The 11,568-nt window shown below is 49.2% G+C and overlaps 2 protein-coding genes across 2 annotated transcripts; one reads left to right on the top strand and one right to left on the bottom strand.

The window, feature by feature from the left end:
- Positions 1-4,223: 4,223 nt before the first annotated feature.
- On the top strand, positions 4,224-6,991 carry EAH_00013310 (sec 13, putative; the record flags this gene model as incomplete). Its single annotated transcript, XM_013394522.1, has 3 exons — positions 4,224-4,415; positions 4,876-5,295; positions 5,627-6,991. The coding sequence occupies 3 exons, from the start codon at positions 4,224-4,226 to the stop codon at positions 6,989-6,991; spliced, it is 1,977 nt and encodes a 658-aa protein (XP_013249976.1).
- Positions 6,992-9,146: 2,155 nt separating this feature from the next.
- Positions 9,147-11,125, bottom strand: EAH_00013300 (hypothetical protein, conserved; the record flags this gene model as incomplete). The annotated part of the gene is made up of 3 exons (XM_013394521.1): positions 9,147-9,354; positions 9,594-10,711; positions 11,030-11,125. The coding sequence occupies 3 exons, from the start codon at positions 11,123-11,125 to the stop codon at positions 9,147-9,149; spliced, it is 1,422 nt and encodes a 473-aa protein (XP_013249975.1).
- Between the last annotated feature and the right edge of the window lie 443 nt (positions 11,126-11,568).

The raw sequence follows: 11,568 nt of genomic DNA, 5'->3' as shown, positions 1-11,568 counted from the left end.
ATATATATATATATATATAAACATATATATATATATATATATATATATAGACATAGACATAGACATATATATATATATAAACACATAGACATCCATACATATATAATATAAATAATAAATATTAAACAATAAACAATAAATATTGTTATTGATTACTTTGATATTTTTAGTGCTTTCGAATCCGTCGAGTTGATTGAGCAGCTCCATCATAGTGCGTTGGACTTCAGAGTCTCCATGCTCTCCTTCAGTTCTTTGCGAGCCTATAGAGTCTATCTCGTCCATGAAGATAATAGAAGGTGCATGCTGTCTCGCTAGAACGAATAGCTCTCTCACCATCCGGCTTCCTTCACCTATATACTTCTGTACTAACTCCCCTCCTGATACCCTTATAAACGTGCACTCTGTATGATGAGCTACTGCACGAGCTAGTAATGTCTTTCCTGTACCCGGCGGCCCATAGAGTAATACACCCTATATATATATTTATATTTGTATATGCAAACAAACAAACAAACAAACAAACAAACAGACGCATCAGCTTATTCGCTTCGTTTTTCTTATTTTGTTGTTTTGTTGTTTTGTTGTTTTGTGCATTGGTCGGATTAAAAGATATTAAAATGTTAAAAAAATAATTAATTAAAGATGTTTAACAACAAACAAATCTACAACATTCACATATCAACAAATCAATCAACAAATAAATAGATAGATATGCATATATACATACATATATACATATACATATATATATATATATGTATATATATATAAGCATAATTCATACATATATATGTCATATATGTCTCATGCATAGATGCATATATATATTTATATATATATTTGTTTATTTATTTATTTATATTATATATCCCATACATATATATCATATGTTCCTCATATATACATACATGATATATACAAATAAATATATATAAAGTATATATATATATATATATATATTATATATATTATATATATTATATATATAATATAGAAGGGTTTAAGCTTGCCTTGGGTTGTGAGATACCGAGGGATTCAAAGAGTTCAGGATGTTTGATAGGGAGCTCGATGACTTCTTTAACTTCTTTGATTTGTTGTTCTAAGCCTCCGACCATCTCGTAAGTACTGTCTGGTACCTTCTCTACCTTCATTAGAGAGACTAAAGGGTCTACCTTTGAAGGCAGAATAGAATGCAATCGATAAGAATCGTTTAATAAACCGACTCGGCTGTTCGGTGTACACTTCGATATGTCTATGTTCTTTGCTACATCCACGACGTACTTCCCCTCCGGTGTAACCTAAACAAACAAACAACAACAAATTATGATAAATAATAATAATAATAAATAATAATAATAAATAATAATATAATAATAATAATAAATAATAGTAATAATGACAATAATGATAATAATAATAGGAACAGTAATAACAAACAAGAAAAAATAATAAATAATAATAAATAATAAATGATGATGATGATGATGATGATGCTAATAATAATAATAGTAATAATAATAATAATAATAATAATAATAATAATAATAATAATAATAATAGTAATAATAATAATAATAGTAATAATAATAATAATAATAATAATAATAATAATAATAATAATAATAATAATAATAATAATAATAATAACGCATGCATGTAATAACTGATTTATGCAGAAGACAACGTCTCTCGCTTTCGCTGTCTCCTTCTGTCTCCGTCTCTCTGTTTGTTTGTTTGATTGTCTGTTGGGGCTTATCATCTGTCTGTCTCCTTGTCCTATTTGAGCTTCATTCTTTCTTTATTTGTCTCTGTCTTCTTGTATCTCTCTCTGTCTCTCCGTCTCCTCTGTCTGTCTCCTTGTCTATTTCTGGCTCTGTCTCTATCTGTCTCCTCTCTATCTGTCTCCTCTCTATCTGTCTCCTCGTCTATATCTGTCTCCTCTCTATCTGTCTCCTCTCTATCTGTCTCCTCGTCTATATCTGTCTCTGTCTCTGTCTCCTTTCTGTCTGTCTCCTCGTCCATATCTGTCTCTGTCTCTGTCTCCTTTCTGTCTGTCTCTTTGTTTATATCTGTCTCCTTTCTGTCTGTCTCCTTGTTTATATTTGTCTCTGTCTCTGTCTCTATCTGTCCCCTTTCTGTTTATCTTTATTTAGAGTTGCGGATTTCTATTTGATAATATCAGTGCGAGACAAATACAGAAAAGGAGACAGAAAAATGAAGACAGGATTAAATATAACAAAAAGGAGACAGAGAGACAGACAGAGACAACGAGGAGGAGACAGAGTAAATAAATAAAGACTGAAGCAGAAAAGATAGCTAAATAAAACAAACAGAGACAGAGACATACAAAGACACAGAGAGAGACAGAGACAGAGACAGAAATAAAGAAATAAGAGAGAGACAGATAGATAGACAGACAGAAGCAGCAGAGAGAGACAGAGAGAGAGACAAGGGGAGAGAGACAACTACTAGAGACAAAGAGACTGCATAAAAAAAGAGACAGACAACGAGACAGAAGAAGAGACAGAAAAAGCTACAAACAAAGCATGCAAACACGCAAACAAAGAAGCAGATGAAGGAGGGTAGGGTGTATAGACAGCAGATAAAGATTGTCTTGGTAGGGTGTATAGACAGCAGACAAACAATAACTTGTCTCCTTCCTCACCTTTACAAGCACTTTATCTCTACCCATCACCTTCACGACTTCACCTACATAAGACCCTGGCTCGAGCAGCAATTGAATTTCTTCTCTTAGTTCTCGCACTGTACGTACACCCCAACAAGACCTCAGCAGCAGACATGCAGCAGATGCCTATCTTCACATACAGCAATAAAATAAACTTATACAGCCCGCAATATCTCTCTCATCCCTTCACTTCTCAATTACTACTAAGCTGTAAACAGCAACAAATCCAAATAACAAACAACAGCCTATTCTGCTGTTCTCCTCTCGCTGCAGAGATGCATACCCTCCTAAACAAATTCAGACCCGTCGTATCAGCAGCAATAACAGCAGCAGCAGCAGCAGCAGCAACAGCAGCAACAGGGGTATTTCGCTGGGTTGTCTAACCCTTTGCGTTGAACTCATTTCTCTGAGCCTCCAGCCTTTGTTTGTTTTGCGTCTTCTCAGCTATTGTACGCTCCAGCTGTTCCACCTTTGACTCTAAATAGCGTCGAAGACCCTCGCCGTTATTCTCGTTATTTAGCTGCTGCGGCACATCCCCGGCTGCAGCAGCAGCACCGGCAGCAGCAGCAGCACCATTAGCTGCTGCTCCAACCGGCTGCATAGCCACGTCAACACTCATTACTGCTGAGGTGGGGGGGCGCGAAGAAGACTCCGCTGTGTGTAGGCCAAGGAAAAACTAAGAATAGCCCTACGCCTCTGCTGAGCAACACGCAGCAACTTGCATGCAGCCCCAGTGCCTGCAGCAGAGGCGGAAAGGCGCGAACAATTCACCCGCCAAGTCTGCTGTAGCTGCACTGGCGCAGGAGCTGCGCTGCATGCACACGGGTCAAGATGAGAGGTAGTAGCAGCTGAAGCCGCCTATAGAATAGAAGGCACAGAAGAAGCTGCTGCCGGTACACCCGAAGGCCGAACAGCCACCAGACAGAAGAGGGAGGAGAGGCGACCCTGTGCAAAAGAGAAGAGCCAGAGAAAGTGCAAAAGTAAAAGGAAGAAAACGTCGGTAGACACTTGAATGCTGGGGGCTGCTGATGCAGGGAGCTCACCCCAGGTTAGGCGCCTGCAAGGGCTGTGTGTTTATACAGTTGTTTTGTTTTCTTTGAATGGATTACAGGAGAAATATCCTTCTTATAAAGACCCTAATGGTGCTGAAACAACTCCCGTTCAAGGGGAGCCCCAATACTTAACACGTTGCATGTGTTCCAAACAGCGGCGCCGTCATGAAACGCCAGGGTGTAGTAGTAGGCTGCCGGGTGTAGGAGTTGCGGACTGTTTGGCTGTTGATCTATTTCCAGAAATAAAGTGATAAGAAGAAAAATAATTCGTTTACTCAAGAATTACCTATTTCCATATTCAGAAGCCTCGGGGGGAGTCCGCTGGCTTCTGTTTTGTATGTCTTTGCGTTTCTGTACAGCCGTGCGTGGCAGAGCAAGGACGGCGGAGGTCTGTTGAGGAGTATTTCATGAATAAAATCGAATTTCTTTTGAATAAATAGGGTCTATTTCTTCTCTTTTCCCTATTTTTCCAGGAGATCGGCAGCATGACGCAGCTTGTCTCGCATTTCGAGACCTTCCACACCGGCCCCCTCCATGCCGTTTCGTTTGACTTGTACGGCACTAAAGTTGCAACAGCCAGCAGCGACGAGTCCATTCGCCTTTGGGATGTCTCAGCAGAATCTGGAGGCGCTCAGTTTATTCAGGAACTCCGCGGTCACAACGGCCCTGTCTGGCAGGTGAGCAGCGACGGCTTTCGCGCGGCGCGCTGCCTGTGTATCGTGCAAGAATTTAAGAACCAACTTGCAGCTCTGCATGCATTTGTTGTGTCTACGTGCATCTCTGGATTTCTCGCGTTGTTCCTCCTCGGGAGCCGTTTCTCTTAGCTGTGTTCCATAGGCTCCACGAGCTACCTGCAATAAGACGCATGTTTCTATAGCGGATAATTGACTGCATGCATGCCTATTTGCCTGCACATATGCGTAGTAAGTGTGTATGAATATTATAAATATGCATAATATGCATGCATGCAGATTATGCGTGCATGCATATCATATTCTGTGCATATGCGTGTGCCTAGAAGAAGATTCATGAATGCATGCATGTATGCTTGCATTTGTTTGCATTATATCGTTGTTTCCTTTTGTATCTCATTCAATAACTGCTTCTATTAGTGTTTTTTATGCATATTCTTTTCAGGTCTGCTGGGCCCACCCCCGCTTTGGACAGGTGTTAGGGTCTTGCGGCTATGATCGCCGAGTTGTGGTCTGGGAGAGGCAGGAACGAGATCAGGGTTTTACTGCAGTATATTCAAATGATGAACATTCAGCGTCTGTGAATACTCTGGCATTTGCACCAGAGAGCGCGGGGCTGGTGCTGGCTGCAGGCAGCAGCGACGGCACTATCTCAATCCTTTCGCATGCAGAGGGGGCCCCACAGCAGTGGAGTCGTCAAGCTTTTTCTGCGCACTTCAACGGAGTACTAGCCCTTTCTTGGGCCCCCATTGGGGCCCTCTCAGCCTCCATTGAAGGCAAACCAAATGGCTTGCTGCTGGCTTCAGGAGGAGCAGACAACCGTGTCCGCCTCTGGGAGTGCGACCCTTCAAAGGCAAGGCACATAGTAACAGCATTATAACACACAAACAATACAATATAAACAACACCCCACAACAGCTGAAGTCGCGTGGGGCTGCGAGTGCATGCGTTTAAATAAAGAGGCGAACTGTGCGTGCAGCATCATCGAGTCTGCATCTTAATGCATGCATGCATGCATGCATGCATTCGGTCTACACAACTCAGTCTGGGGAATGTGTGGATGCTGCAGCTGTGTGGTGGTATTGCCCTTAGTGTTCGTGCGGTGTATGCGCTGTTTTGTTCTCTATATGCATGCGCTGCATGCAGCATGTGTGCATGCGTATGTATGTGTGTGTTTGGTGTTGCTGGGGCTGCAGCAGTGGATTGAGTTGCCGCCCATGGCGGGGGAGCCGCACTCTGACTGGGTGCGAGATGTAGCGTTTAGGCCTCAAGGGGCTTCTTCTTTTGTTGTTCCCGGGGCCTTGCTGCTGGCCTCCTGCAGCGAAGACAAGACAGTTAAGCTGTGGATAGGCGAGCCCCCCGCGCAGCAGCAGCAGCAGCAGCAGCAGCAGCAGCAGCAGGATACCCTGGTGAGCCCAGCGCCGTCGCAGTACAAGTGGCGCTTGCTGCAGACCCTCGTCTTCGATGCCCCTGCCTGGAGGGTTAATTGGAGCAGCAGCGGGGCCCTCTTAGCTGTTGCATGCGGCGAGTCTGCAGTGCTGCTGCTGAAGGAGAATATGCATGGTAACTGGGAGCTCGTAACAGACTTGGCAGAGAAAGCGGCACTGCAGCAGCAACAGCAGCAGCAGCAGCAGCAGCAGCAGCAGCAACAGCAGCAGCAGCAGCAACAGCAGCAGCAACAGCTGCAGCAGCAGCAACAGCAGCAGATGCCACAGTTTCAGCAGCAGGTACCGCAACTGCAACAGATGAATATGCAGCAACAGCCCACGCAGCAGCAGCTCATACAGCAGCAGCAGCAGCCAATGATGCAGCAGCAGCCACCGTTGCGTCAACAGCAACCTCTCCAGCAGCAGCCCCCGCAGCAGCCTCCGCCGCAGCAACCGCAGCAGGCCCCTCCGCTCCCTCACGCCTTCGGTCTTCCCCCTCCGCAGCAGCAGCAGCAGCAGCAGCCAACCCCACAGGTGGGCCCTATGGGTTCCATGCCGCCTATGGGGGCCTCTGCGGCGCCTGCGGGTATGGGGGCCCCCCCCCTTGGGGGCCCCAGCCCAGTGGGGGGTGTGCGGCCGCCCCCAATGATGCCAGCAGCAGCAGGACTGCAGCAGCAGCAGCCTGGAGGGGTGCAGCAGCAGCCACCTATGCAGCAGCAGCCTGTGCAACAGCAGCAACAGCAACCTGTGCAGCAGCAGCAGCAGCCTATGCAGCAGCAACCGCAGCCCGTTTTGCAGCAGCAACCTGTGCAGCATCAGCCTACACCAGGCAGTGGTTTCATGCCCCCAACTTCTATGCAGCAGCAGCAGCAGCAGCAGCAGCAGCCAGGAGGCCGGCTGCCGATGCCTCCCCCAGCGGGTGGTGCTTTGAGTGCTGCTGCTGCTGCTCCTGCTCCGTCAGCTTCTCCTGCAGCCCCACAGCCTTTCCTTGCGCCTAGTGCTGCTCCTCCTCTTCCTCGTGGAGGGGCCTTTGGGGCCCCCCCGCTGCCGCCTCAGAGCGCAGGGTTTGCTCCTCAGGGGGCCCCCCCTATGAGGGCCCCCATGCCGCCTCCCATGGGCCCCTCAGGGTACTGAAGAGGCCCTTTAGGGGCCCTTTAAGGTGCATATGAGGCCCTTTAGGGTACTGAAGGGGCCCCCTCAGGGGCCCCTCAGGGGCTTCCTCTGGGGCCTCCTCAGGGGACCCTCAGGGTACTGAAGAGGCCCTTTATGGTGTATAGCTGGCTCTTAAGGGTACTGAAGGGGCCCCTTCAGGGGCCCCTCAGGGTACTGAGGAGGCCCTTTAGGTTACAGAAGGGGCCCACTCAGGGGCCCCTCAGGGTACTGTATAGGCCTTTGCATAGCTGCGCAGCGAAGGTGTTTGCGGTTGTTATAGGGGTGGCGTGGGGCCCTCCTTTAGTGCTGCTGCTGCGTGCAGCAGCCGCGACAAACAAACCTTTTGCAAAGAGAAGCAGAAAGACAGATAATTAGAGCGCAGAGTAAAGAGAGAGTAATTAAGATAAGGAAGTAGGGGTAGGTAGCGGGTGTATAGACAGCTAGCTGAGAGACAGAAGGCCAAAGGCAGAGAGGCAAATGCAAACACTAAATAAAGAGCACAGGGGTTATAGAGAAAGAGACAGAGATAAGAGAATAGAGAGAAGCCCTCACGGCCCCTCATGCATAGCACGCAAGCTTTCGGTGTACGTACACCTCAGCAGAAGCAGCGCTAAAGTGTGCGATCTCCATAGAGCCTTCTGCTCTTGCCTCCAAACTGGCGCACAGATGCCTCCTCAGGATCTCCGCATGCATGCATGCATGCATGCATGCATGCATGCATGCATGCGGCGTAAGAGCAGCGGCTGCTCGCGAGGGGGCTAGGCTGCTGCATGCATGCACTCTGCATGCAGCCTCAAAGCATCAGCGCCCGCAGCCTCTTTGCCGGGCTAAGCGCGGGGCTGCATGCAGCATGCAAGGCCCCTAAGGGCGTCTGTGCTCGTCTGGTGCGTCTTCTATACTATCTAGAGGCAGCAGCAGCAGAAGCAAACGACTACACAATATGCAGCAGCAGAAGCACATCTCTACTAAAGAGGTAGCAGCAGGGGCAGCAAAGACCTGCAGCGCGGTCTCCGCATGCAAAGCAAGAGAATCTAATTGAGGCCCTGAGCCTCCTCCCGTTTAAATATAACTGGCTTCGGCGCACAAGACGCGCAGCAGCAGCTACAGCAGCAGCAACAGCAAAAGCAGCAGCAACAGCAGCAGCAAACAGCAGCAGCATCAACGCCAGTTAGTATAATATGCGGCATAGGGGCTTCAAAAGGAGTCACAAGCAAAAGAAAAAAGATGCGTAAAGCAATACGGAGACAAACAAACCCAACAAAGACCTGCGCCTCGTTGCATGCGTTCTATGGCGAAGTCTTCTTCATATATTATATACCTATATATACACAATATATACATATATACATATAATATATATATAGATATATATATATATATATATACATATATACATACATATACATACATACATATACATACATATATATATGCATACATAAATATACATACATAAATATATATATATATATATATATTTATATATACATTTATAAACAAATTCGGCCTATATTGCTTATTCTATTAACACGCACGAGGTGTATAATATATGTGCGCCACTAAACACAGGGGGCAGCAGTGCTGCAGCAGTGCTCAGCCCCACGTAAACAAATGCATTTCTCTATTCTTTCATGCATGCATTCCCTGCTGCTGCATGCATGCACTCCCTGCTGCTGCTTGCATGCACTCCCTGCTACTGCATGCAGGCAGCCCTTGCTACTGCATGGAAGCAGCCCCTGCTGCTGCATGCATGCACTCCCTGCTGCTGCATGCATGCATTCCCTGCTACTGCATGCGTGCAACTCCTACTGCTGCTTGCATGCAGGTCTTGCTGCTGCATGCATGCAATCCCTGCTACTGCATGCAGGCAGCCCCTGCTGCTGCTTGCATGCACTCCCTGCTACTGCATGCATGCAGTTCTTGCTGCTGCTTGCATGCACTCCCTGCTGCTGTATGCATGCAGCCCCACGCGCAGAGTGCGTGGAGTCCCCATTTCTGCATGCACTCCCTGCTGCTGCATGCATGCAATCTCTGCTGCTGCACGCATGCAATCCGTGCTGCTGTCTGCATGCAATCCCTGCTGCTGCATGCATGCAATCTCTGCTGCTGCATGCATGCGTTGCTTGCACGGGGCTGCTCAGCTGCCTACAGGATACTCTGAGGGCTCCTTATGACCCCCCATCCACGACCCAGCCCCTGCCTTCTCTGTTGATATGCACGGCACACAAGAAGGCCGCCGCTGCCGTCCTGCTGCTGCTGCTGCTGCTGCTGCCGCTGCTGCTGCTGCTCCTGCTGACGCACCCGGGGAACGGTAAGAGGAAAGGCTCGAGCCGCAAGAAGACGAACTGAATACATGCAGCAGCAGCAGCAGCAGCAGCAGCAGCAGCTACAGCAGCAAACGCTTAGCGTCAACAACGCAAATAACAGCTGAATAGGAAGCAGCAGCAGCAATAGCAGCACCAGCAGAACCACAAGCAGCAGCCGCGGCACAAGACACAGCTGCAACACTACTAGCAGCAGCAGCACAAGCAGCAGCAGCACAAGCAGCTGCAACAGAAGAGGCAGCAAGTGCAGCGGGCCTCACCTTCGACTTGTGTCTAAAGAAGAGGTAGGAGACACAGCCAATCCAGCAGGCGCATTTGCAGCAGCAACAGCAGCCGTTGCTGCTGCTGCTGCTGTTTGAGAAGAGTTAAGGGAACAGTCTGCGAGAGGGGGCGGGCGTGCCGCTGGCTGCTGCTGCTGCTGCTGCTGCTGCTCGGAGCTCTGCGGCCCCTGTGGCTGTGAGAATGCTGCTGCTGGTGCTGTTGCTGATGCTGCTGTTTCTGCTGCTGTGTCTGGCAGGGTGCTGCTGCTGCTGCTGTTGCCTTTCACCCACTCGGAGTGATCCCTTAGCTCTGCTGAATACAGGCTATGCTGCTGCTCTTGCTGCTGCTGCTGCTGCTGCTGCTGCTGCATGTGGAGAGGCGTCTTACATGTGGAGGCGTCCGCCGGCCCCCAAGACAGAGATGGTGCAGCAGCTGCTGCTGCTTCACTTGTGTTTGCTGCTGTTGCTACTTCTGCTGCAGCCCAGGGCAGCTGCTGCTGCGTCGCGAGTCGGTGCGTGGGGCTTCCAACTGCTGTGTTTTGATGCTGCTGAAGCTGCTGCTGCTGCTGCTGCTGCTGCAGCACCTCTAGCTGCTGCAGTAGGTGTCGGTTCTGCTGCTGCAGCCGCTCGTTCTCCCTTAGTACACAGTCGAGTTGTTGCTGCTCCTGCTGCTGCTGTTGTTGCTGCGAGTGCTGCTCCTGCTGCTGTCTGTGTACTGCAGCGGTTGTTGCTGCAGTGTCTTTGTTCTGCTCCTGCTGCTGTTGCTGCTGCTGATCTTCGTTAAGGTGGTGCTGCAGCAGCAGCTGCAGCTTTAGATGAAGGAAGCCTGCAAAGACTAGTAGCTGCTCTACAGCGTCTGTGTTGCTGCAGCTGCAGTCTGCTGCTGCTGCTGCTGCTGCTGCTGTTGCTGTTGCTGCTTTGTGTTTAGCTTCGAATGCGGAGATTGTTGCAGCCATGCGGCTGCAGATACACCGCAGATCTGCTGCTAATTGCATGCGCTGCTCTTCTGCTACCTTCAGCCGCTGCCGTGTGGTGTACAGACAGTCCGAAAGAGTTTTGTTGCTCTTAGCAACAGCAATTAACTCGCGCTGCAGGTCCTGCAGCGCAGCTGCTAGCGGCTGCAGCAAGCCAGCACCAGCAGCAGCACAAGCAGCAAAAGGAAGTAGCGAGAATACACCCCACGCAAACAATCACATGCACGTACACCGCAGGCATCCAACAAAAGTACTCGCAACCCCAACCACGGCAGCAGCAGCGAAAGTAGCAGCAAGAGCAGCAGCAGCAGAAGCACGAACGATTGTGGTAGGGCTCTGCTAAGGCTCTGGCCGCACACTTGATGCTGATATTGCTGCTGTCGCAAGCACTGCGGTTGTTCTTGTTGCTGCTGCTGCCGCTGCTACTGTTGCTGCTGCTGTTGCTGCTGCTGCAAGGCTCACCTGATTGGCTTGCTTGCATTCAGTCGAAGCAGAGGGCACCCCCAGTTTGTCTGTCCCCTTTGGAGGAGCTGCATCTGCCCTGGGCTGCGGCTCCATCTTGCTGCTGCTGTTGCTGCTGCTGCTGTTGCTGCTGCACCTGTTGCTGCTGCTCCTGTTGCTCTAATGCTGCTGCGGCTCGAAATGCTGCCGCTGCTCTAGCTGCTGCGCTTAACGCTGCTGCTGCTCTAGCTGCTGCGCTTAATGCTGCCGCTGCTCTTACTGCTACTGCTCTTGCTGCTGCTGCCGCTGCTGCTGCTGCCGCTGCTGCTGCTGCCGCTGCTGCTGCTGCTGTATTTACACGTGAGGCTGCGGCCTTCGCTCGCTGGCTTCCCGCTGTCTTTATTTGTAACTAAAGAAGCGCATGCAACCCCGCAGAGTTTTCAATTCAATGAAACTCAGGGTCTCAGCAGCAGAAGGTGCTGCTGCTGCTGCGGCGGCTGACAGTTCCGCTTTGACTGGAGTGGGCTGCTGCTGCCGCTGCTGCTGCTGCTGCTGCTGCT

This window comes from Eimeria acervulina, genomic scaffold, assembly GCF_000499425.1.
Source record: "Eimeria acervulina Houghton genomic scaffold, Eah_scaff75, whole genome shotgun sequence".
NCBI lineage: Eukaryota > Apicomplexa > Conoidasida > Eucoccidiorida > Eimeriidae > Eimeria > Eimeria acervulina.
The sequence above is the reverse complement of the archived record's forward strand: the minus strand, read 5'-3'. Positions and strand labels throughout refer to the sequence as shown.